Source organism: Nerophis ophidion, linkage group LG15 (assembly GCF_033978795.1).
Source record: "Nerophis ophidion isolate RoL-2023_Sa linkage group LG15, RoL_Noph_v1.0, whole genome shotgun sequence".
Lineage (NCBI taxonomy): Eukaryota > Metazoa > Chordata > Actinopteri > Syngnathiformes > Syngnathidae > Nerophis > Nerophis ophidion.
In genome coordinates, this window is record NC_084625.1 from 35,579,306 (window position 1) to 35,607,179 (window position 27,874).

The window sequence follows — 27,874 nt, forward strand, 5'->3', positions numbered from 1 at the left end:
TTTTATGTTGATCTTGTATGCTAATGAAAGTTTACACAACTTCAGAAAGTTATCGCTAAAGCTGTCCTCAGCCTTTTTTCTGTTCGATACACATTTGGTCATCAGATAATGACATTCTTTCTGGAACCGCTATTAATACATACGGATAGCTACATCTGTGTTAGTGTGATTAATTATCTCTCATGTATTTGTCTAAAACTAGGCTACTTTCACTTCCAGCTCACATCTAAAAGCCCAGAAAAGCTTTGCCCAGTCGCATTCCTGTCTCCCCTTAGTCTTCATTACAGTTGCATGTTGAGCAGTAAATTCTTAACCTCTTGCAATTTTTTTTTCATACAGAGAAGGAAATTACAACTAAGTCAATTGACCAAAACTATATTTATTAAACAGTTATAAGCAGGTGATTTTTCAAATGATGCTACATATTAGCAGTAATGCTACTTTTGGTAGCAATGCTTGTGCCCCAGACTTGACAAATTAAAGTTGTCTATTCGACATCTTCCCGCTTGAAGCCGAACAACCGCCAGACGATGGACCCCGTGCTGTTTTCTTGGGAATTCATTCTTCTTTCATTTGTTACCAGATTTACACCTTCTTTCTCTCGTATTACCACTTGCCAACACTTTGCCAACACCCCGCTTGCATCACAGCTAACGTTAGCCACGCTGCTACCTCTCTGCTCCGTGGTGGCGTATACGTATGTGACATATGACGTGACAATATGTGACGTATGTAAGTTTGTGCGCTTGCTGTTTGTGAGAAGGAGAGACAAGAAGGAGTGGTAAGAACCTGTAGTGTAATGGCTGCAGCTAAAAACTACTGCGTGAGAACGTACACTCGAATATTACGATATATATTACGTCATTTTCTATATCGCACAGAGACAAACCCGCGATATATCGCGTAAATCGATATATCCCCCAGCCCTACTATGGCGCCATCTTTTGGACAAGTTTGTTCACTGCTGATGCTTAAGAAGCAGTCGACTTCCATTGTAAACAAACATGGCTTTGTGCATTTCTGCTTGTTCAATATTATCGCAGTAATTATTCATACATTTTCCTTGTGTTCACAATTTTTTTTGTAACATCTCTTCTTGAAATGTCACTGTTTTGTGCCATTTACTTTGCGGAATGTATAAGTTGCCGCATGTCTTTATGTAACAACGTTTTATGTATGTGCCTGAGGCTGGCATTTAGTACACACTTAGTAGCTGTAAGTTTGTGAATAAAACAGCTCTTTAAGATGACAACTATACCCTTTATTTTAGTGTTACATCGACACATGACTACCCCTTGCAGGGTGATGGGCTGCAATGGATGTCGAGTGGGTATAATTATCCATCCATCCATTTTCTACCGCTTATTCCCTTTCGGGGTTGCGGGGGGCGCTGGCGCCTATCTCAGCTACAATCGGGCGGAAGGCAGGGTACACCCTGGACAAGTCGCCACCTCATCGCAGGGCCAACACAGATAGACAGACAACATTCACACTCACATTCACACACTAGGGCCAATTTAGTTTTGCCAATTAACCTATCCCCAGGTGCATGTCTTTGGAGGTGGGAGGAAGCCGGAGTACGGGAGAACATGCAAACTCCACACAGAAAGATCCCCAGCCTGGGTTTGAACCCAGGACTGCAGGAACTTCGTATTGTGAGGCAGACGCACTAACCCCTCTGCCACCGTGAAGCCCATTATTGAATTGTTAAATTAATAGGTACTGTTGGAGTATAGTTCAATGGGAAACCAACAGATAGTCACAGGGAGAACTTCTTTGTGGCTCAACCACAGCTTTTCATAAAAGAGTGGTCCACCCTGGGTTATAACCCGGGCTAGAAAGCACCTCATCCAAACTGGTTCCTTTCCAAAAATGTATTATTATCAATTAAATATATTAAGTATCCAAATTTTTTAATTTGTGACATATATCACAAAGCTAAGATTTGGAGGTTTTGTTAAGATATACCTGAATATATTGACCTTTTAGTATTGTAACATACAAAATGTATCAAAGTGACCCAGGCATTCCAATTTTTTTTTGTTTTTATATGCAGTCCTCTATTGAAAAGGTATCGATATCAAATACAAACGGACAAAGTAAATGAAGTATTGGCCGCAGGAGTTGAGAGCACAATTCTACAACTGTGCTGCCCTGCCTTTGACTAGCCGTAGCGCTAAGACCAAGCTTGGAGTCACTCACATTTCGTCTTCCTGGTAAAATACGTAAACCAGGGATGTCCAAAAATTTAAATACTGATACAAATAACTAAATCAAAGATTTAGGTCGGTCTTTTAAAACAAATGTGCATGCACATTTTTTTAAAATGGTGACATGTGATTTGCACAATTATGCAAATTGCATGTCACCATTTATACCACCCAACCTACCACCACAAATAAAAAGCACTGCTCGACTTGAATACAATTGGTCTCTCTTGATTATGCCCAAAGCAAATCATTCAAAGTTTACTTATATGGCCCTTAATCACAAATGTCTTCAAGGGCTGCACAAGCCACAACTACATCCTCGACTCAGATCCCACATCTGGGCAAGAAAGAAATTCAACCCAATGGGAACAATGTGAAATACTGGAAGGGACTGCAGATGTTGGGACCCTCCCCCTTGGGTGACCGGTGCAATGGATGACAAGTGGATATAAATACAAGGGAACCTGGTTCTCCTTCGATGATTCTCTCATGTGAGGGTGGCTAAGCTGAGCCAGCATTTTATTGCAAAAATCTGCATTTGATACACCCCTTCAGCGTCCAACTAAGGGTTAGACTTACTTCCATTACTCCTACAAAAAACTGCAACATTATCATCTATCAGGTAAACACTTCTTTTAGCAGTGCCCATGTTTTCACGTGGGCTCTTTCTCTCCTCGCTGGTGCATGAAATTACCAATGAGTCAGTGCGAGCAAGCCTGCTTTCCCATCCCTCCACTGCGATGAGGGTCGCCGCCACCCTCAGAGCCTGTTGGTTCATTTAATCCTCCTGTCAGGCAATATCAAGCAGATGTCGGCATCAAAGGAGGAACCAATCTATAAATCACATCTTGTTGGTTGGATTGGAGGCTCGTTTTCCAAGGAGGGACATAAGAGTAGAGAATCTGAGCCAAGAACCGCCCATCTTATAAGAAGCTACATCCTTGCCCCCCTCCAAACTCTCCCCCAGCCTCTATCCTTTTATTTTGACTTAGGTTTTTGTATGGACAGGTCCCAAGATATTTAGTAGAAAACACTTAAAGGGGAACTGTACTTTTTTTGGAATTTTGCCTATCGTTCACAACCATTATGCCTATTGGAGGTCCTCTGCCCATAAAACCCGGGCGGCATGGCGTAGTGGGTAGAGTGGTCGTGCCAGAAACCTGAGGGTTGCAGGTTCGCTTCCCACCTAATGACATCCCAAAAAATCGCTGCCGTTGTGTCCTTGGGCAGGACACGTCACCCTTTGCCCCCGGTGCCGCTCACACTGGTGAATGAATGATGAATGAATGATTGGTGGTGGTCAGAGGGGCCGTAGGCGCAAACTGGCAGCCACGCTTTCGTCAGTCTACCCCAGGGCAGCTGTGGCTACTGATGTAGCTTACCACCACCAGGTGTGAATGAATGATGGGTTCCCACTTCACTGTGAGCGCTTTGAGTATCTAACAATAGAAAAGCGCGATATAAATCTAATCCATTATTATTATTATTATTATTATAACCCAATAGAAAATATCCAAAAAGCGCCAACAATACTCCATATACATTTTGTGACTTAAATATATAACCAAATATTAGTGACATTGTTATTATAAGCACTAATGCAGTCAAACTATAGCAACGCCGTGATCATGAGCTTGTGTGCCAATGTTGACATGCTCGACTGTTCAGCTGCTTCCTTGTTTCCTTGCTCGTCCAAATTTATTGTAGATCATAAATCATGCTCTCACCTGGATAGTAGGAGGACAAAGACAAATTAGTACACTTTCTCAGCTAATTTAGACCCGGAATGGCGAGAACGACACAAAAAGACACACTGTTTTACCCCCTTTCTTCATGAGGATTATGAGTCATTTTTCATCTAAAACAGGAATATAACAAGACTTTATCAGTCGGCATTCTAATGACAATAGACATTGCACAGGAAGTGATGTTTTATTATGTTTGTTGGTTCTCATAAAGTCTGCAATGAGTAGTAATCAATGATGTAGTGGAGTAAAGGAGAGAACGCTGGTGTTGACTGTGTGCCGCTTCTCTGCCTCACTGCTTCTCTGCAAAACCCATTCTACCCTAACAATTTTAAAAAATGATATGCGTGAGATAAAGTACGCTTTAAAGTGGCAGTTTATGGAGCTGATATGTTTTTGATGTGACGATTGTGGCACTTACCTGTCAAAAGACCAGAGCTGACTGTGTCCGAGCGGCCTCTTCAGAGTGCCAATTTTTGGGAAAATCACAGTCAGTCGCACTGGTCCCGTGTTGCCTCCGGGCTAAACCGGGTTTCGGCGTTGGACTACTAGCAACGTGGAATCTGTGGATTATCCTTGCCTGTATTGCCACCATCAACCGCTGCTCACGGCTAGCTCTGGTGCGTCTTTATCCATCATGAGGACCAGGGGCTTGACACAGATCCAGGGACTCTATAACAGGGCTCCACTGCAACTGGATCTACCACGCAGATACCATTACATCCACAGGGGATCTCGCTCTTTCCAAACACGGCGAAAGCGGCTCCATCGCTTCCCTCTGGTCTGCAGGGCATGTCATCGCACAACATCTGCGTTATCAGAGCAGCGCCACTTTAGGTACTGATAATCTCCTGCGAAACAGAAATCCTGGAATGGATTATAGTGTCCTTCGCCCACTAAACAAATTGGATTCAAAAACACACCTCTCACTACAACAACTAAATGTCCAGTCTTTGTCTAACAAATCTGAATTCATTCATTGCCATATACTAGAAAAATAAATACATATTATGTGCATTAGGGCTGGGCGATATATCGATATATGCGATATATCGCAGGTTTGTCTCTGTGCGATATAGAAAATGACTATATCGTAATATTGGAGCCCGGTCGGGCACAGCCCGAAGAGGCAACGTGGGTCCCCCCTCCAATGGGCTCACCACCCATAGCAGGGGCCATAGAGGTCGGGCGCAATGTGAGCTGGGCGGCAGCCGAAGGGAGGGCACTTGGCGGTCCGATCCTCGGCTACATAAGCTCGCTCTTGGGACGTGGAACGTCACCTCACTGGGGGGGAAAGGAGCCTGAGCTAGTGCGCGAAGTAGAGAAATTCCGGCTGGATGTAGTCGGACTCACTTCGACGCACAGCAAGGGCTCTGGAACCACTTTTTTGAAAGGGGCTGGACTCTCTTTCACTCTGGCGTGGCCGGCAGTGAGAGGCGACGGGCTGGGGTGGCAATTCTCGTTTCCCCCCGGCTCAAAGCCTGCACGTTTGAGTTCAACCCATTGGACGAAAGGGTAGCCTCCCTCCGCCTTCAGGTGGGGGGACGGGTCCTGACTGTTGTTTGCGCTTACGCACCAGACAACAGTTCAGAGTACCCACCCTTTTTGGGTACACTCGAGGGAGTACTGGAGAGTGCTCCCTCGGGTGATTCCCTTGTTCTGCTGGGGGACTTCAACGCTCATGTTGGTAACGACAGTGAAACCCGGAGAGGTGTTATTGGGAAGAATGGCCGCCCGGATCTGAACCCGAGTGGTGTTTTGTTATTGGACTTCTGTGCTCGTCACAGTTTGTCCATAACAAACACCATGTTCAAACATAAGGGTGTCCATATGTGCGCTTGGCACCAGGACACCCTAGGCCGCAGTTCTATGATCGACTTTGTAGTTGTGTCATCGGATTTGCGGCCTCATGTTTTGGACACTCGGGTAAAGAGAGGGGCAGAGCTTTCTACCGATCACCACCTGGTGGTGAGTTGGCTGCGATGGTGGGGGAGGATGCCGGACAAACCTGGCAGGCCCAAACGCATTGTGAGGGTTTGCTGGGAACGTCTGGCAGAGTTTCCTGTCAGAGAAAGTTTCAATTCCCACCTACGGAGGAACTTTGAACATGTCACGAGGGAGGTGCTGGACATTGAGTCCGAGTGGACCATGTTCCGCACCTCTATTGTCGAGGCAGCTGATCGGAGCTGTGGCAGCAAGGTAGTTGGTGCTTGTCGTGGCGGTAATCCTAGAACCCCCTGGTGGACACCAGCGGTGAGGGATGCCGTCAAGCTGAAGAAGGAGTCCTATCGGGTTCTTTTGGCTCATAGGACTCCGGAGGCAGTGGACAGGTACCGACAGGCCAAGCGGTGTTCAGCTTCAGCGGTCGCAGAGGCAAAAACTCGGACATGGGACAAGTTTGGGGAAGCCATGGAAAATGACTTCCGGATGGCTTCGAAGCGATTCTGGACCACCATCCGCGGCCTCAGGAAGGGGAAGCAGTGCACTGTCAACACCGTGTATGTTGTGGATGGTGTTCTGCTGACCTCAACTGCGGATGTTGTGGATAGGTGGAAGGAATACTTCGAAGACCTCCTCAATCCCACCAACACGTCTTCCTATGAGGAAGCAGTGCCTGGGGAATCTGTGGTGGACTCTCCTATTTCTGGGGATGAGGTTGCTGAGGTAGTTAAAAAGCTCCTCGGCGGCAAGGCCCCAGGAGTGGATGAGATCCGCCCGGAGTTCCTTAAGGCTCTGGATGCTGTGGGGCTGTCTTGGTTGACAAGACTCTGTAGCATCGCGTGGACATCGGGGGCGGTACCTCTGAATTGGCAGACTGGGGTGGTGGTCCCCCTCTTTAACAAGGGGGACCGGATCACCGGATCGTGGGATCACACTCCTCAGCCTTCCCGGTAAGGTTTATTCAGGTGTACTGGAGAGGAGGCTACGCCGGATAGTCGAACCTCGGATTCAGGAGGAATAGTGTGGTTTTCGTCCTGGTCGTGGAACTGTGGACCAGCTCTATACTCTCGGCAGGGTTCTTGAGGGTGCATGGGAGTTTGCCCAACCAGTCTACATGTGCTTTGTGGACTTGGAGAAGGCATTCGACCGTGTCCCTCGGGAAGTCCTGTGGGGAGTGCTCAGAGAGTATGGGGTATCGGACTGTCTTATTGTGGCAGTCCGATCCCTGTACGATCAGTGTCAGAGCTTGGTCCGCATTGCCGGCAGTAAGTCGGACACGTTTCCAGTGAGGGTTGGACTCCGCCAAGGCTGCCCTTTGTCACCGATTCTGTTCATAACTTTTATGGACCGAATTTCTAGGCGCAGTCAAGGCATTGAGGGGTTCCGGTTTGGTGGGCGCGGGATTAGGTCTCTGCTTTTTGCAGACGATGTGGTCCTGTTGGCTTCATCTGGCCGGGATTTTCAGCTCTCACTGGATCGGTTCGCAGCCGAGTGTGAAGCGGCCGGAATGAGAATCAGCACCTCCAAATCCGAGTCCATGGTTCTCTCCCGGAAAAGGGTGGAGTGCCATCTCCGGGTTGGGGAGGAGACCCTGCCCCAAGTGGAGGAGTTCAAGTACCTAGGAGTCTTGTTCACGAGTGGGGGAAGAGTGGATTGTGAGATCGACAGGCGGATCAATGCGGCGTCTTCAGTAATGCGGACGTTGTACCGATCCGTTGTGGTGAAGAAGGAGCTGAGCCAGAAGGCAAAGCTCTAAATTTACCGGTCAATCTACGTTCCCATCCTCACCTATGGTCATGAGCTTTGGGTCATGACCGAAAGGATAAGATCACGGGTACAAGCGGCCGAAATGAGTTTCCTCCGCCGTGTGGCGGGGCTCTCCCTTAGAGATAGGGTGAGAAGCACTGTCATCCGGGAGGAACTCAAAGTAAAGCCGCTGCTCCTCCACATCGAGAGGAGCCAGATGAGGTGGTTCGGGCATCTGGTCAGGATGCCACCCGAACGCCTCCCGAGGGAGGTGTTTAGGGCACGTCCAACCGGTAGGAGGCCACGGGGAAGACCCAGGACACGTTGGGAAGACTATGTCTCCCGGCTGGCCTGGGAACGCCTCGGGATCCCCCAGGAAGAGGTAGACGAAGTGGCTGGGGAAAGGGAAGTCTGGGCTTCCCTGCTTAGGCTGCTGCCCCCGCGACCCGACCTCGGATAAGCGGAAGAAGATGGATGGATGGATGGATGGATATATCGTAATATTCAATTATATGTTCTCACATGTTGCTTTCAATCAATCAATCAATCAATGTTTACTTATATAGCCCTAAATCACTAGTGTCTCAAAGGGCTGCACAAACCACTACGACATCCTCGGTTGGCCCACATAAGGGCAAGGAAAACTCACACCCAGTGGGACATCGGTGACAATGATGACCCAGTGGGACGTCGGTGACAATGATGACTATGAGAACATGATACTGTGAAAGATCAACCCATAATGGATCCAACACAGTCGCGAGAGTCCAGTCCAAAGCGGATCCAACACAGCAGCGAGAGTCCCGTTCACAGCGGAGCCAGCAGGAAACCATCCCAAGAGGAGGCTGATCAGCAGCGCAGAGATGTCCCCAGCCGATACACAGGCAAGCAGTACATGGCCACCGGATCGGACCGGACTCCCTCCACAAAGGAGAGTGGGACATAGAAGAAAAAGAAAAGAAACGGCAGATCAACTGGTCTGAAAAGGGAGTCTATTTAAAGGCTAGAGCATACAAATGAGTTTTAAGGTGAGACTTAAATGCTTCTACTGAGGTAGCATCTCGAACTGTTACCGGGAGGGCATTCCAGAGTACTGGAGCCCGAAATGAAAAAGCTCTACAGCCCGCAGACTTTTTTTGGGCTTTGGGGATCACTAATAAGCCGGAGTCCTTTGAACGCAGATTTCTTGCCGGGACATATGGTACAATACAATCGGCAAGATAGGATGGAGCTAGACCGTGTAGTATTTTATACGTAAGTAGTAAAACCTTAAAGTCACATCTTAAGTGCACAGGAAGCCAGTGCAGGTGAGCCAGTACAGGCGTAATGTGATCAAACTTTCTTGTTCTTGTCAAAAGTCTAGCAGCCGCATTTTGTACCAACTGTAATCTTTTAATGCTAGACATGGGGAGACCCGAAAATAATACGTTACAGTAATCGAGGCGAGACGTAACAAACGCATGGATAATGATCTCAGCGTCTTTAGTGGACAGAATGGAGCGAATTTTAGCGATATTGCGGAGATGAAAGAAGGCCGTTTTAGTAACGCTTTTAATGTGTGCCTCAAAGGAGAGAGTTGGGTCGAAGGTAATACCCAGATTCTTTACCGTGTCGCCTTGTTTAATTGTTTGGTTGTCAAATGTTAGAGTTGTATTATTAAATAGAGTTCGGTGTCTAGCAGGACCGATAATCAGCATTTCCGTTTTTTTGGCGTTGAGTTGCAAAAAGTTAGCGGACATCCATTGTTTAATTTCATTAAGACACGCCTCCAGCTGACTACAATCCGGCGTGTTGGTCAGCTTTAGGGGCATGTAGAGTTGGGTGTCATCAGCATAACAGTGAAAGCTAACACCGTATTTGCGTATGATGTCACCTAGCGGCAGCATGTAGATGCTGAAGAGTGCAGGGCCAAGGACCGAACCCTGGGGAACTCCACACGTTACCTTAACGTAGTCCGAGGTCACATTGTTATGGGAGACACACTGCATCCTATCAGTAAGATAAGAGTTAAACCAAGACAGGGCTAAGTCTGACATACCAATTCGTGTTTTGATACGTTCTAATAAAATATTATGATCGACAGTATCGAAAGCAGCGCTAAGATCGAGGAGCAGCAACATAGATGACGCATCAGAATCCATCGTTAGCAATAGATCATTAGTCATTTTTGCGAGGGCTGTCTCCGTCGAGTGATTTGCCCTGAAACCGGATTGAAAGGTTTCACATAGATTGTTAGACGCTAAGTGTTCATTTAACTGCTCCGCAACAATTTTTTCGAGGATTTTTGAAATAAAGGGAAGGTGAGACACCGGTCGGTAGTTTACCATGAGGTCAGGATCGAGGTTAGGTCTTTTAAGAAGAGGATGAATAACCGCTTTTTTGAATGCTAGGGGAACAGTGCCCGAGGAAAGTGATAAGTTTATAATATTTAGCACTGATGGACCTAATAATACAAAGAGCTCCTTGATCAGTTTCCCAGGAAGAGGGTCAAGTAAACATGTTGTTTGTTTTATTCCATTTACACGTTGTAACAATTCCTCTAATGTTATTTCCTCAAAACGAGAGAAACTATTTTGGAGGGCAGTATCCGCCGTATATACAATCGTGTCAGTGTTAATAGAACCCCGTTGTAGCTGGGACGCATTGTCTTTAATCTCCTTTCTAATGACTTCAATTTTCTTACTAAAGAATTGCATAAAGTCATCAGCTGAGTGGGTGGAGCTACTGGAAGGAGTCCCTTGTTGGGTTAGCGATGCTACCGTACTAAACAAAAATTTAGGATCGTTTTTATTACGGTGGATGAGATTTGAGTAATAATTAGCTTTAGCTAAGGTAAGCATGCGTTTATAAGTTATTAAACCATCACTAAATGCTTGATGGTGCACCTCAAGTTTAGTCGTGCGCCATTTGCGTTCCAGCTTTCTGCATAATAATTTCTAAGCTCTAGTTTCTTCTGTAAACCACGGGGTGCGCTTTTTTGGAGCCTTTTTTAACTTTAGCGGTGCTATGTTATCAATGGTTTCGCGCAGGGCGTCGTTAAAGTTGTTAGTGAGGTTATCAATAGAGCCCACATACTTTGGGAATGGTGCCATTACCGAGGGCAGTAGGTCAGCAAGAGTTGTCGTTGTGGCCGTATTAATGTTGCGGCTGCTATAGCAGTTATTATTATTATTATTAGTTTGACGAACATGCGTCTGAACCTCGAATTTTATAAGGTAATGATCGGACAATACTTTAGTATACGCGAGTATCGTAACTTTGGAAGCGGTGATACCCCTGACAAGCACTAGGTCTATCGTATTACCGTTGCGATGCGTGGGTTCATTTATTATTTGTGTGAGACCACAGCTATCAATTATAGTCTGGAGCGCTACGCACGGTGGGTCCGATGGGGTATTCATATGGATATTAAAGTCCCCCATTATGATTATATTATCGGCGTGTGTCACTAGATCAGCAACGAACTCTGAGAATTCATTGATAAAGTCCGAACAGGGCCCTGGGGGGCGGTAGATAACAGCCAGGTGTAGAGGCAGTGGTGTGACAGACTTCATAGTAAGCACCTCAAACGATTTATATTTATTATTTATGTTAGGACTAAGGTTAAAGTTTTCGTTGTATATTAGTGCGACCCCCCCACCCCTTTTAAGCGGACGGGCAATATGCGCATGTGTAAAGTTAGGAGGACATGCCTCATTTAGCGCAAAAAAGTCGTTTGGTTTAAGCCAGGTTTCACTGAGACCGATGACGTTAAGATTGTTGTCTCTGATGATATCATTAACTAACAACGTTTTGGGAGACAATGATCTTATGTTTAAAAAACCTATATTATAGGTAGTGGGCTGTTTTAGGGAATTTTTGATCAAATTATCCGTAGTAGCAATATTAATAATGTGTTTATTATGCCCAGTGCATTCAGTATAATTACGACCATATCTAGGAATATATACGACGGGAATGTTCCAATTGTTTGTTTGTTGCTTTGATAAACTGCACGCATCATAGTTAGCCACCTCAGTAACGGAGATTTTCCGATTGTTTGTTTGTTGCTTTGATAAACTGCACACATCATAGTTAGCCACCTCAGTAAAACACATGTCCAACTCTGAAACACTCAAAGCAGAAAAAACTTGTTCTAATTTAACTGACTCCTTACCCAGACCAGTAGTCTCGCATCCTTTATTTAAATCCGTCTTCAGGGTGGAGGGAAGTGGTGTTCTGTGGGGATTAGCCTTCTGTTTTGTTTTTAGCCCCGCTCGACATCCGCGTTTCCGATCACACCGCTGGCGTCTGCTCCGTAGACGGCCCCCGCTGCTACTAGACTCCGCTAGACTCCGCTAGACTCCGCTGCTTCACAGTGCTTTAAGCTGCATGCTTTACATTACTGCCGTGTCTCACTCCTTCTTGTCCGTCCTTCTCACAGAGACGTAAAATAAGCCCGCGTTCTTACATACGTCACATACAGGTGCGCATGTAGCGTCACACGTCTCGCCGAGAGCTAACGTTAGCATGACCGAGGCAGGTCGAGTTGCATTTAGCTGCGGGCATCACACAACAGGCGTTTCTCACTCTTTCTCATTCTGACATACGGAAAACCACCCCGCCTTCTTACATACGTCACATACTCTTGCGAGTCTAGCGTCATATCTCTCGCCAATCAGAAAGGTAGCAGCATGGCTAACATCAGCTGAGGCAGGTCGAGCGAGCGGAGCTAGTGACAATACTAGAGAGAGATGGTGCGAAACTTATCACAAATGGAGGAAGAACAGTAAATGCAGGGGGTCCATCATCTGGCGACGGTTTGGCCTCAAGTGGGAAGATATTCAGCAGACACAGCAATATGCTGTTCAATGTATATACTATGATGATTAACCTGTGTGATGACTGTATTATGCTGATAGTATATATTCGTACCATGAATTAATTAACGTGGACCCCGACTTAGACAAGTTGAAAAACTTATTCGGGTGTTACCATTTAGTGGTCAATTGTACGGAATATGTATTGTACTGTGCAATCTACTAATACAAGTGTCAATCAATCAATGCAAAGTATGCAGCAGAAGTGTTACTACAAAAAGGTAGCAACAGTATTAATTTGTTCTTTCATTTACAAAGTTACCCGTGAAAGAATGAAGAGTATTTAATGAATACAGTTTTGGTCAATTGACTTAGTTGTGATTTCCCTCTCTGCATGAAAGTTTGAAATGAGCATATATTAATGCAGTATGAAGAAGAATGTTTTAATGTAGACACATAGAATCATCATATCGGATTATATATCGTATATCGCAACATGGTATAAAAATATTGCGTTATTAATAAAAGCCAATATCGCCCAGCCCTAATGTGCATCTCTGAGACCTGGCAACAGCCAGATATTTACTCAGTTCTCAACGAGCCCTGGCCTTCTGGTTATTCATACCTGGATAAGGCCCGCACAACCGGTGGGGCGCTTGCATTTTTTTTTTTGGCACCAGCATTGAACTTTTCATTTTACCCATCCCTAGTGTCAGCTAATTTGAAAGCCTTGTTCTAAAATCAGAATCAGAAATTTTTTATTAATCTCCATGGGGATTAATGATCATTTTTCTGATCTACCATCCTCCTTAAACCACAGCCATCTGTCATCTCCTACATACAAGGCTTTCTCATCTCGCTATGCACATCACAAATACATCCTGGTCTTTTGGGGATTCTCACACCTCCAGACTAACTTCGCATTTTAACCATGTCGTGGACTGCCTAAACCTGCAGCAGCTTGTTGTTCGTTCGACACACGATAAAAGCCACACGCTGGACTTAATCATCACAGACTCCATCCATATCGCAGATCTCCACATCCACAACCATGGTATCTCTGACCACCAGAATGTAGCAATACAAGTTCCCATATCAGCCAAAGGGACAGATTACATTTAGGAACATCAAAAACATTGACCATACCTCCTTCACCCAGCACCTTCAGCTTACCCCTCACCCCCTCGCCACAAATTATCAGTCAGTGACCTAATGGACAATTACAACAATGACCAGGATATTATTGCCCCACGAAAAACCCCAACTGTAACTTTCACCCGCTCCCTAGTACATGGACCAGCTCATGGTCATGAAAAGGGTCGGGCCGTGCCCTGGAGTGTGTCAGCAAAACATCTAGCTTGACGGTGCATAAATTAAAAAAATATTTTACATTGTAAACCTTCTACCTATCTACCTATCTATCTATCTATCTATCTATCTATCTATCTATCTATCTATCTATCTATCTATCTATCTATCTTCTCTGTAAACCACATTTACTCTCAAATCACACAATACACTGCAACCTTTTCCTTGACTATTTTACATCGAAAATTAACAAAACTCGCTCGTCTACCACACCTGCACAGCGTCATTCTTGACATCCCGTTAACACCCATTACACAACATCTTACAATGCAGCAGGATGTCCAGAATATTATCCATATTTACAACCATCCACTTTCTACATAGATGCCATTCCTTCTCCTCTGTTCAAAATGTACTTACAATTCATAAATCACATCAATCAATCTCTCCCTTTTACAAAAAAGTGCAGTTCCCATTTAAGTTTGACATTATTTTTTTCATGATCTCCGCTTGACTTGTATGGGTTCATGGAATTGTAATTGTTTATTTCTTGGGTAGCTTGGTCAATGTCAAAAGCTTAGAGGTTTAACGACTCATTTTAATAACTTGATTCAAATCATAACTTGAGGTCGCTGATAAGATTCAGGGATTATATTACTTTATTTAGAACGATAGGATCTGAAACTATTTAGTGACGTGAAATCGATTCAGTAACTTCTAGCCAAAAACTCAACCAGTCTCTGGGCTTCTCTGGGCGGGGCGTCCCTCCTTTCTGCCCATGTGGGGTGTAGTTTCTTGTTGGGCTGGGCGATATGGCCTTTTAGTAATATCTAAAAATGTTTAGGCCATGTCACGATACACGATATATATCCATATTTTGCCTTAGCCTTGAATTAACACTTGATGCGTATAATCACACTAGTATGATGATTCTATGTCTCTACATTAAAACATTCTTCTTTATACTGCATTAATATATGCTCATTTTAAACTTTCATGCAGAGCGGGAAATCACAACTTAGTCAATTTACTATGTGGTAGGTTACTGCGGACGTTCTCTTCTTCTATTGTTGATTATTTTTTTCATACGGTGTTGATCTGGAAATGGAAGACGCCAGGCTCAATTGGGTCAGTGCATTTTGTTGGAGATGTTGACTCGCAGAGTTTCAAACGCTCTTTAGCAGGTGACTTTTCAAGTAATGCTACAAATTAGTAGTGCTGCTACATTTTGTAACAACGCTTTTGCTGCATACTTGACATATTACGGTTGTCTGTTCAACATTTTGTCATGATTTAACAAGCTGGCGGACCCAAAAGCAGACAAGATAGGCAGATTCAAAGTCCAAAGGGTTTAATTTAGATAAATAAGGGATTAGGGAAAGGCGTCGTCGGCTGGAGTGGAGGTGTTTGGCAGGCAGGCAGGCTTGGAGGAGGCAGAGGAAAACCATTGTGAGTCGAGTAACAAGATACCAGGAGCTAAAGGCACAAACGAAAGATCAACAAGATCATCAAAATACGAGAACTGGCGAGAAACGTTACCACTTGGAGAGCTGTGAAACGATATGGCAGCGTCGTGTGAGGAGACCAGGGCTTTTGTGGAGTAGAGGTGATTAGCTGATGGCAGGCAGGTGAGTCAGCTGATCAGTGCCAGGTATGCCAGACTGAGAAGCCAGGAACCCAAACTCAGCCCACACATACCACACCCAGACAGACAAGACAGACACACAAAACACTGCAAGGACTGTGACAGTGACTCCCCCTCACGAAATGCTCCCAGGCGATCCACCAGGCTTGTCAGGGTGATCACGGTGGAATTCCAAGATGAGGGATGGATCCAGTATGAACCGACGTGGAATCCAGCACCGCTCCTCAGGAACATAGCCTGCCCAGTCCGCCAGGTACTGGAACCCCTTGCCACGGCACCGTGCGTCCAGTAGCCGCCGGACGGTATATGCAAGATAGTCATCGATGACATGGAGGGGGGGGACATCTGGAGGAGAAAGCGGACTGGTCACAACTGGTTTCTCATGAGAGACATGGAAGACGGGATGGATCTTCAGGTGAGGGGGCAACTTGAGCTTGATAGAAGTTGGGTTGACAATGGCAAGGATTTCATAGGGACCAACAAAACGGGGTGACAGCTTCCTGGAGTCCCTCTTCAAGGGAAGGTCTTTTGAGGACAGCCACACATGTTGGCCTGTGTGGTACTCCGGGGCAGGAGTCCGGTGGCGGTCGGCAACACGCTGGTTTCGTTCCACGGAGCTGAGCAGGGCTGTCCGCGCATCCCTCCACACTTTCCGACAACCTCGCATGTGACTCTGGACAGACGGAACAGCGATGTCGGCCTCTTCAGCCGGAAATTGTGGTGGTTGGTAACCCAGAAAACCTTCAAACGGTGTCCCACCAGTGGCAGCAGAAGACAGGGAATTGTAGGAATATTCGATCCATGCAAGGTTGGTGCTCCAGGTGGAGGGATTCTTGGCAGCGACACATCTGAGGGCAGCTTCCAGCTCCTGATTAGCTTGTTCTGTTTGCCCGTTAGTCTGGGCATGGTAACCAGATGACAAGCTTATGTTAGCTCCAAGGCCATGACAGAAAGCCTTTTATACCTGGGAGATGAATTTAGGTCCTCGGTCCGAAACGATATCCAGAGGTATGCCATGAAGCCGAAACACATTGGTCACCATGTGGTCAGCAGTTTCAAGGGCTGAGGGTAGTTTGGGGAGAGCCACAAAATGAACTGCCCTAGAAAATATGTCCACGATTGTGAGTATTACTGTATTGCCTTGTGACACAGGGAGCTCTGTCACAAAGTCCAAGACGATGTGGGACAATGGGCAACTGGGATTGAGGAGAACCTGGACGAAAGTTTAAGGTGAACCGGAACCGACCAAAGAACAGCACCCACCGGGCTTGACGGGAATTGAGGCGCTCGGCCGATTCAATGTAGGCGAGGTTCTGTGATCTGTCCATACGATGAATGGGTGTTCTGCCCCCTCCAGCAAATGGCTCCACTCCTCCAGGGTGAGCTTGACAGCGAGGAGTTCCCTATTTCCTACATCAAAATTGCGCTCATCAGGTTCCAGGTGGTAGGAAAAGAAAGCACAGGGATGAATTTTTGGTCATCGGCTGAGCGCTGGGACAGGAGGGCCCCCACCCCGAGTCTGAGGCGTCAACCTCCACATTAAACTGTCGAGAAGGATCTGGATGAATGAGGACCGGAGCCGTGGTGAAACGTCTCTTCAATTCTCTGAAAGCACTCCAAGCAAATCCAGTGGATGTAGAAGTCAGTTTTGTGAGGGGTGCAGCTACCTGGCTGTAGTTTCTGATGAAACGGTGGTAGTAGTTGGCGAAACCTAAAAATTGCTGGAGCTCTCTCAAAGTATTAGGTTGGGGCCATTCCTCCACGGCGCGCATCTTCACAGGGTCTGCTTCCACCTGGCCACTCCCAATTATCAGCCCCAGGAAGGATGTAGAGGTGACATGGAACTCACACTTCTCAGTTTTGCAGTAGAGCCTATTCTCCAGGAGACGCTGAAGCTCCTGCCTGACATGCTCAACGTGCGCTTCCTTGTTGCGGGAGAAGATCAGGATGTCATCTAGGTATACAAACACACAGCGGTTCAGAAGGTCACAAAGTACATCATTTACAAGGGCTTGAAATACTGCTGGTGAATTAGTTAATCCAAAGGGCATGACAAGTTACTCAACATGTCCAAGTGGGGTCTTAAATGTAGTTTTCCACTCATCACCGGCTCTGATACGGATCAAATTATATGCATTTTATAAATCTAGCTTACAGAAAATAGTATCTCCCTGAAGGTGCTCAGAAGCAGATGCAATCAACGGCAATAGATATTTTTTCTTGATAGTAATGTCATTTAATCCACGATAACCAATACAGGGGCGGAGTGATCCTCCTTCCCGACAAAGAAAAATCCCGCAACCACAAGGACGGATGATGCCAGCTGCCAGAGATTCCTGAATATACTTCTCCATGCTCTCTCTCTCAGGACGTGACAGGTTGTATAGGCGACTTGCCGGCAGCGGCGCTCCAGAAATTAGGTTGATGACACAATCATAGGGCCTGTAAGGTGGAATTGACAAGGCACGCTGTTTGCTGAATACCTCTCCGAGATCATGTTAAACAGCAGGAACTCTCGACAGGTTCTCCGATGGAGAACAGGAAGAGCGCAGGCATGTAGCGAGGCAGTAGGAGCTCCAGCTCACTACCTTACCTGCAGTCCAGTCAATATGGGGGTTGTGGAGTCGTAACCAAGGTTGGCCAAGGACGACGGGTGCAAGAGGTGAGGATATGACATGGAATTGGATGTGCTCTTGATGATTACCGGACACAATGAGGTGGGCTCGCACGGTGCGATGGGATACTCGAGCGAGAAGGCTACCCGTGAGGGCGTTGGCTTTCAGCGGAGAGGGTAGTGACTCAAGGGAGATGCCTGCCTGGGAGATAACAACTGAATTGTTGAAATTGTCATCTGCCCTCGAGTCAACCAGGGCGAGCAACGGCACAGACTGAGACTGCCACTGAAGAGTGGCGGAGAATTGTATGCGATCCCGGGATTCAGGGTAAGAGACTGTTTGGCTCACTAGAACCCCCACTGCTGCTGGTGAGCCTCCTTTTGGCCGAATGGGGCAGGAGGCACGAAGATGACCAGGTTGTCCACAGTAGAAGCACACCTCCGACCTAATCCGTCGGAGGCGCTCGTCAGTGGAGAGACGTTACCACCCTAGTTGCATGGGCTCCTCCCCTGGGGACCCGGAGACAGGGCTAGGGGTACAGGATGTTGGGGTTCATTTGGCAGAAAATCACGGTTGGAAAAAGGGGCAGTCTACACGGAGGGAACAGTCTCGCCTTGCCACTGTGCTATTTGGTCCGAAATCTTGATGGCGGTGGAAATAGCTTCGTCTAGGGAACCAAGCTCCTGCCTCAGTGCGATCTCCCTGCCAATGGTCCGGTGGAGCCCACTCTGGAAGACGGTGAGCAGCGCTTGGTCATTCCAGCCAGACACTACGGCCAAGGAAGGAACAAAACTCGCTGGCGAACTCTCTCACAGAACGCTGACCTTGGCGGAGTCTCAACAGGTGCTGACTGGGCTGTTGTCCACGAATGGGGTGATTAAAAAATATGCTTGAGCTCAGCGGCGTAGAGAGCAAAGGACTGAGCTGCGGGGGAATTCTGCTCAAGCAGGGCGTTGAAATGACTGAGTGGAGGCCCCTCAAGAAGGCTGGCAATGAATGTTATCTTGTCTGCCTCATGAACAAATTGGGTTGGCTGAGCTTTAAAGGTGAGATGAACTTGGGTGAGAAACTCACAGCATGTGTTGGGGTTGCCAGAATATTTTGCAGGAGGTGGAAGATGAGGCTCAACTGCTGGGACAACTGGTACTGAGGATGTGGTGGTGTCATCGGCTTGAAGTGGTTCTGCTGGTGGAGCCTGTCGTGGAGCAGCACAGAGGGTATCAAGTTTAGTGGTTATATTGGATACCTCTTCCACAAGGGTCTGAATGAGTTGTTTGTGATCTCCCAGATGCCGGGTTTGGTTGCTGAAGACCTCCATTGACCTATTCCAAGTCTGCTGGGTCCATTCTGGCCAGATCGTTCTGTCATAATTTAACAAGCTGGCGAACCCAAAAGCAGACAAGATAGGCAGATATAAAGTCCAAAGGGTTTAATTTAGGCAAACAAGGGATCGTCGTCGGCTGGAGTGGAGGTGTTTGGCAGGCAGGCAGGCTTGGAGGAGCTAGGCACTGGAGGCAGAGGAAAACAATGGTGAGTCGAGGAACAAGATACCAGGAGCAAAAGGCACAAACGAAAGATCAACAAGATCATCAAAATACGAGAACTGGCGAGAAGTCTTACCACTTGGAGAGCTGTGAAACGATCTGGCAGCATCGTGTGAGGTGACCAGGGCTTTTGTGGAGTGGAGGTGATTAGCTGATGGCAGGCAGGTGAGTCAGCTGATCAGTGCCAGGTGTGCCGGACTGGGAAGCCAGGAACCCAAACTGCGCCCACACATAACCATACCAAGACAGACACACAAAACACTGCAGGGACTGTGACACATCTTCCCGCTTAAAGCCAAACCACCGCCAGACGATGGACCCCGTGCTATTTTTCTTGGGAATTAATTATTCTTCCTCCATTTGTTACCTATTCGCACCTTCTTTCTCTCGTATTACAACTCACACCGCCCCGCTTGCACCACAGCTAATGTTACACATTCCGCTACCTCTCTGCTCGACGAGGGCGTCTGACGTTGCAGGCGCGACTGTATGTGACAAGGTGCCCTTGCTTTATGTCTGTGTGAAAAGCATAGACAAGCAGAGTGAGAAAAGCCTGTAGTGTAATGCCCACAGCTAAAAGCAACTGCGTGAGAACGTATACTCGAATACTCACTATTTAGTCATTTTCTATATCGCACAGAGACAAACCGCGATGTATCGACAATATTTATATATCACCCAGCCCTAGTGTCTTGCTGGCTTTGGGGGCTGGCTGTCCCCTGCTTCTCCTGTGCCTTGTCCTCTGGCCTGCTGCTGGGCCTTCCAAGCGGCACGGCGGGCCCTTATTCCTTTTTGCGCCGGACTTGCTGTTTTGGGTTGGGCTCTCTGGGTGGCTGAGGTCGTACTCTGGCTCTTGCACATACTGTGAGACCAATATGTTGTACATAAAAATACACATATATACTAACGAACAATTATTCATACGTATATCAGAGCTCGAATTTAACCACGGCAACTGCAGCAAAAGCTGTGACCACCCTCGTCATTTGCCGTAATGCCCTAAAGAATTGACCAACATCCGCAGCAAGAACAAGCCGTGACCACCTTGACTTTTTATTTGTTAATTGACTAGGGATGTAACAATAAATGGTATAATGATAATTTGCGATAAAATCCCCGACGGTTAGTAATAAGTAAAAAAATTGCAGAAAAATCATCATTTATTAATGCATTTTAGGCAACTCAAAGTCGTACTAGGACACACATACCATATATTGGTGTCCCAGTACGTGCGGGAGCCATAGTACAGATCCAGCCACCCAAGGAGCCAACCCAAAACAGTAAGTGCGGTACACAAAGAACAAGGGACCACCGGCCCCACGCAGGAAGGCTGACCGGCCAGCGACCGCGCCCCCAGAAAAGGACCCACCGTGCCGCCTAGTAGGCCAGCGGTAGGTCATATACAGATGCGCCCCGCAGAGGACAAGGCATGGAAAAAGCAGTGGACAGCCAGCCCCCAAGCCAGCGGGAAACTATAGCCCACGAGGGCAGAAAGATGAGACACCCCGCTTCGAGGGTCCCAGAGACTTCTCGCAGCTGGACGGGATAACCGCCCCGCCCCACAAGCAACAGGGCCCCTACAACCCCAACGCATCCAAGTGAAGCACCGCAAGGCCCTCCCCAGGCTTCCCCACTTAAGCTGGCCACAACACTGGGCCACGGGAACCACTTGCCCCACCTGCAGTGACCCCAATAATGGAGAAGGAACATCCAGCAACCGCCCTGGCAGATCTTCCTCCTGAGGAAAGAGAAAAGAAAGGAAAGAAGGAGATCTCAGACACCTGGACACACAAAGTCACTGCCCCAGTAGTTGGCCGCCATCCAACACCGCAGAATACTATGCAACGGGACTCGACTCAGCAGGCTCCAACCAAGACGGTCATCCGAAATAGGGTCAGCGGCGGGACCCAGACAGGCAGCACGGCTGCAGCAGCCAGTATGTATGTATATACGCATCCATAAATACATACCGTGCCACTCCAAAAATTATGGACTCAAATCAAACGTCAACTCTCTTAATTTCGAGCACAGCTAAACTAGCTTGCATCTGATACAAGAACAACACCAGGCAACAGCAGTCCTTACATTTCACTTTGCAACACTCAGGAAACATTGGCCTTACACATCTTGTAGTTGGTAATGTCAAGCCTGTCACTGCACAACATTGTGTTGCTTGTGGTGTGATTTCCAAAAAGTAGCAACAGAAGGCAACGTGTAAGTGAAAAGTGTTGGGTTAATATTTGGTAATCAGCAAAATGCAACAAACAGCTGGCTTGGGCAGAGCATAATAATAATTATAATGGATCAGATTTTATATCGCGTTTTTCCTATTAGATACTCAAAGCGCTCACAGACCCATCATTCATTCACACATGGTGGTGGTAAGCTACATTTGTAGCCACAGCGGCCCCGGGTTAGACTGACGGAAGCGAGGCTGCCAGTTTGCGCCTACGGCCCCTCCGACCATCACCTATCATTCATTCATCATTCATTCACCAGTGTGAGCGGCACCGGGGGAAAGGGTGAAGTGTCCTTCCCAAGGACACAACGGCAGCGATTAGGATGTCAAGAGGCAGGGAGCAAACCTGCAGCCCTCAGGTTTCTAGCACGGCCGCTCTACCCACTGCACCATGCCGCCCCTAAGCATGTAGTTGTAGCAGCATAGCATAATAGCTAACACTTGACAGTGCAATAACCCAGCACTTGACAGGTGAACAAGATGAAACTTAAATATAAATAATTGCAAATTGAAAACTAATGTACTGGCAGGACATGAAACAGAAGGTAGTGGTGCTGCAAAACAAGTAAACCAACAAAAAGTTTGAGACAAATAAAAGCATCATACAGAGAAAAAGACAAAACTAAGGAACATTAGCAAACAATCAACTGACATGATAGAAAAAAGCCTCATTATGACAAAGCCTTCAAAATACAAGCACACGGTGAAAAAACACGGCTGCATTACAGTCACGTGTAGAAATGCCAGCAGATTAAACACGTAACAGCTCCGGTAATCCTGTAAAAGACAACAAAATGATAGGTACTGTTTTTTCTTAGTGGTTTAATTGAAACTGAGAACAGGACCTGACCTTACCAACTGACTCATTGAGTTGGAAATGGAGATACATTATCATAAATTTTAATTGAAAGAAATATAAATGCTCCTTAAGTTTTGTGTTGTCAGAGTTGCAACAAACGCTTGAAACACTGATAAAGATGTATAAAATCACAAGCTAAAAAATTAAATAAAAAGTATTTGCGTATTTATTTGCACAACCACAAAATCAGCCATTTCAAATTGCTACAATCAGAAAAAAGGCCCAGTACTCCTGGAGGCGCTACTACTGTGTGTAATGTACTACAAACAACCATGTTTCAAGGACTACGGATGGAAATTGGCTGAATGCTATTAATTTTGCATGAATAATGCACTCTCCTTATACCATTTTTAAAATATATGCGTTATACATGACCCCTGTTAGTGAGTAAACTCATAAGAGTAACTGTCAAGCATGACCATAAGAATGTTTTGCAAAATGTAGTTTAGAACGCTGATTTTTAAACTGTGGTACATCTAGTGCTATGCCATAGAATCACTTGATAAAAGTACAGTTTTGTATTTTCCTATATTTAAACAGTGTTAATGTTCAAGCTGTGTAATATTCCAGTGGCAAACAATATTAAATATACCTGTTTATTAAAACCTCTGCCTTGTTTTTAATTAATACTTAGGCCTACTTCTCTAATGTAATTTAGTGTTGATCATTATGTTGGTACTTGGAGAGCCAATTTTTTACTTTGTGAAAAAAGTTTGAGAACCACTGGTATACAACAACATCTTCTTCTTTTCTGATTTAATGGCGGTTGGCAATCAACCTTGTGGTATGCATTACAGCCAGCTTGTGATATGACTGTGGGCCGAGATGGAACGTTACTCTGTATTATTTTTTTTCAACACAGTCTTTTTTTAAATGTATGTAATGCTTTGAATCCAATGTGTTCTGTGGGCAATCCTAAACGATCTTCCACTACTCCCCTAACCTTCTCTTTCGCCAACTTAGAAGAACAACAACAGGGTTTTCACATTTAAGTTAATATCCAATAGAAGTACACCATTCAGACATTATAGTGTTGACACACAAGTCCAGCATTTGTTTTAATGTCTTCCATTAACATCGCCATCTTATTATAGTAAGGAAAATGAAACCACATGGGCGATTATGGTTGAATGGGGAAACCGAAAGCAGACATTTACCCCTCTGTTCTACTAATAGTGAGAAATTAGCCTGTTGTTATTGTTGTGTGGAGTATCTGAGGAATGCTCATGGTTCCATTTACCACAGTTTTAATCAGCTCACTGGGTTAAAATTGACCGCTTGCAGTATGTTTGATTGCAACAATTTGGACTGTGTGCACCACCACAAATTAGACAAGTCGATGCTCATAGAGAGTATATTGATTAGTCTTTACTCCTGCATGAAAGCAAATTTATCATTTTTATGTGTTTTTCTAAATAATGAGAGCCACACCTGCTACTCACACACACTCACTGTACACACACCCCACACACAAAAGCTGCTCTCGGACCTAACAGGAAGTAGATGTGATTGCAGAAGCATGACCTAACACCAGCCGGTGTTTGTTTTAGGTCTCCCAGGTGACCAGAGGCTAGAGGAAGGAAACTGAGCCCTCATCACTAGAGACTGTCATCTAGGAGCGTGTTACTCTTAATATGTTTTCTTGTACGTCACTGCCTGTGTGTGTGTGTGTGTGTGTGTCTTGCATATGAATAACATGAGTATATGGGCGGGTAGCACTGTGACCATTGAGAGCAGATGTTTTAGACCACCTGGTGTAGCTGCTTGTAGAGTGTGCTGCACTCACCATGCAAAAAATACACAAATTCACTTGGCTCTGCAGAAGTCTTCTTCGTGTACAACCACACCTCTGACCTGTTTCTTGTATAAAATCAACATTTTCATTTTCACAAATCCCTGATTTCCATTCCTGTTGATCCAATAGGTCTTAAAGGAGAACGGACCCCCGCACATGAAAAGCTTCCTGACCCGTGTCACCGTAGGGGAGTTCTCTGCCGAGGGCGAGGGTAACAGCAAAAAGCTGTCCAAGAAGCGTGCCGCTCTGTCTATTCTGCAGGACTTGAAGAAGCTTCCCTTCATTCCGGCTGTGGAGAAACCCAAAACACACTATAAGAAACGCACCAAGACCATCCTCAAGGTACAGCAGTCGTGTTTGGAGTGGTGTAGTTGTAGTGAAGGCACATTAAGAATGTAAAAATGCAGAGGTTCTTTAATTTTTTTGACCTCTGGGCCTAACTTTTCTACTACCGAGGAGTTTTAACTCAAATATTAACAACAAATTAGTAATCTTACTCTTGATTGTAATCATATTCAATAATTATATCTAACATACTGACAGTTTACAACCATGTCAAATGATAGGAAACCATGTGTTGATCACAAAGATTATTATTTAACACATAAACCTTGGGCTTAGATCAAGCTGATTTGAAAAATAAGTGCATAAGAAAGGACTCGTAATTAATTGATACAAATAATTAGTAAACATAAAATTATGTTGTGCTAAAATACACTAAATTGATAATGGATGTTTCCTGACTGAACTATCACTAAAATTAAAGTATAAATGAAAATACAGCTTCCCCTTTTTAGTCATAACTTTTGCACCTAACAAACTTTTTGATGACTTAAGCTTCAGACTTCTGTTTGTTTAATATTCTCATTCCTGCCACAACTAATAGAAAAGTGTATTGCAACTGAGTACTACTGCAGCCCATACGGACCACGGCGAAGAAACAGATATTTTTTGGCGGCCTTCTAGGGGGTGTTTGCGGCTGAACAATAGCAGAGTTGAGTATTGCTTCTATTCTGACAAGTGAAAACCAGTTGTGGTCAACCAAGCTAAGATGGCTGTTGTACAGCAAGAGGCGCACACACACTATCTGAGTACAAAAGAGGCCAAATCTTCCGGCAAAACGTAGATAAAACAAAAAATAAAACATGCCCCAGAACAGAACCCTGGGCCAGAAACATTATTAAAAGCAATATTAAAAGTATTTTCTTTTATATAAGAAGTAAACCACTGGAGAACAGCACCAGAAAACCCCATCTCAGATTTGAGTCAATCAATCAGTATACTGTGATCCACAGTATCAAAGGCAGATGTCAAATCGAGTAAAACCAAAACTGTGTAGCGACCAGAGTCAGCGGCCCTCATCACGTCACTGGAAACTTTCAAAAGAGAAGTTTCGGTGGCCGTCTTAACAAAGAGCCCCCCGCCTCAACTAACATCTTAAGAAGCTGCTGCGCTTCGTTCTGCCTCTGTCAGTACGTCTCTTTAGCACACAGCATTTTCCTACCCACAGAACCGTCTGTTTGGTTACACGCAGAGCAGTTACAGCCAATCAGCAGTGCGTATTCAGAGCGCATGGACTCAGTGCTCCTGCGATGGGGTGAGCAGATAGGTGTTTAGCAGGTAAGCATAAGGAAGCGGACTCTCCCCAAAATTATAATAAACACCTTCTAGTCATTCACTAGTAATATCACTGTGAGCCCGTTGATGTTTTAGAAACATAAGCGGCACCTCAGCTCTCTCGCAGTCTTTGAGTTGAAGGCTAATTAGCTTTTAGCTTAATGTTGGCTCACTGTGCGGTGTGTGTGCGTGCGTGCGCACCCCACATTAAACGGACACCAAAGCCCTGTCTGTCTGAGAGAAAGACAAGCATTATTGACCTACAGAAAAAACAACTAAGTTATTTCACTTAACCTTTTTCTGTGTTGATTTAGCTTTGTTGAAGCAGCAAAAAACGACATCATATTAAAAGAAGAGTTTCTTGACGCTGTCTCTGATAGTGGATATAATAAATAAACTGCATCACAAAGCCTACACATGGCGACCCCTGGACTAGTGGGTCTCTAACACGCTCCCGCCGGTGAAATGTATGTGAGAACATACACAAGGACCAAAAATAAACGTATTACCCTTATTTTGCCAAAATCCTTATTATTGTTGGACTAACAATTACGGAGAAATTCTGACTTTTGTGTGAAGTATATCAACTGTGGTGTCTGCCTTCAATGTATTGTTTATAAGCACTGCACTCTATTACTGTATATATGCCTGTGCTTTTCCTGTTGCTTTTTTGAACATTTTGAATAGGTTCTGCTGTGGCGAGTGATGGGTTCCCGATTTCATTATCACCATATTAACTCGAATACTGAACGATGGCTGCTTTTTACTGCAATATTTATTGGTTTAGCTTGGATTATTGGTGATACATGCAGAAAATGTACGATTTAGAAGCAAAGCTTTGTCAGGCAAAATTATTTGATTTACTAATACTGAGAGTGCAATATACCACGTTTCCCATTTGTATGTATGCTTGCTTGCCTACCTCATACAAGAAACTTGTTATTAACTATTGTTAGTCCAGCATTCCGGCCAAACCTTTACTTCCCATATTTTCTCCTTTCTGGGTTGACGGAGACTTATGCAATTGCTTAACACTTTTTTTTCCAGTGGTGGTACAGTGTAGTGTGTTAGTGCGTTGTCGCTTAGCTCGGCTTCAAACTGGGATGTAACATGGCGCTCCATATTCACGTTTGTGTATTTTGATCAATCATTGAATAGATCGCTTGAAACTGGGCTGTCCATACTGTCTCTATACATGACTCTGAACAACAAGCCCCAGCCCTTTGGTTAAGAAACACTGACAATGTATTTTCTTACTTAGTGGTAGCAGGCCTTTTTGCGCAAAAATGCAGTTTGAGTTTCTTCCACTACATTGCACTACTCTCCTGTTTTTGTCATTGAAAGTAATCATGTGACCCACTGGCTTGTCACTTTGTCCTCCAGACTGGACCTGACTATGGTCAGGGCATGAACCCTATCAGCCGCCTGGCCCAGATCCAACAGGCCAAGAAAGAGAAAGAGCCTGAGTATTTGTTGCTTTCCGAGAGAGGGATGCCCCGACGCAGGGAGTTCATCATGCAGGTACACTTTCCTTTTACATCCAATTAAAGTACCCTAGAAATGCATGTTATTCTGCATGATAGCCATAGTCTTTTCCTCATCAAACATAAGTGAAACCAGCGGTCCAAAGCCTTTCCTGAGCCCACGAACGAATCCGGTTCTGTCAAACATATTGACGGACCGAAGGGGGGGACTAGCAGATCTTATAGTACAGTAATCTAATGCTATTTCATTTAGTAATGTACAAACCCTGTTTTCATATGATTTGGGAAATTGTGTTAAATGTAAATATAAACGGAATACAATGATTT

At 45.4% G+C, this 27,874-nt stretch overlaps 1 protein-coding gene across 4 annotated transcripts in view; it reads left to right on the plus strand.

Annotated features, from left to right (window-relative positions):
- The window catches only part of stau2 (staufen double-stranded RNA binding protein 2), a 315,345-nt gene that overhangs the window by 164,601 nt on the left and 122,870 nt on the right, over positions 1–27,874 (plus strand). For all 4 annotated transcript variants that reach the window (XR_009809837.1, XM_061922079.1, XM_061922081.1 and 1 more), the window contains exons 8-9: positions 24,576–24,788; positions 27,447–27,584. Coding sequence is in view for 3 of the 4 variants with exons in the window: in XM_061922079.1 (XP_061778063.1) it covers positions 24,576–24,788; positions 27,447–27,584 (351 nt within the window). In the remaining variant the exon portion in view is untranslated. The remainder of the gene's footprint in view (positions 1–24,575; positions 24,789–27,446; positions 27,585–27,874) is intronic.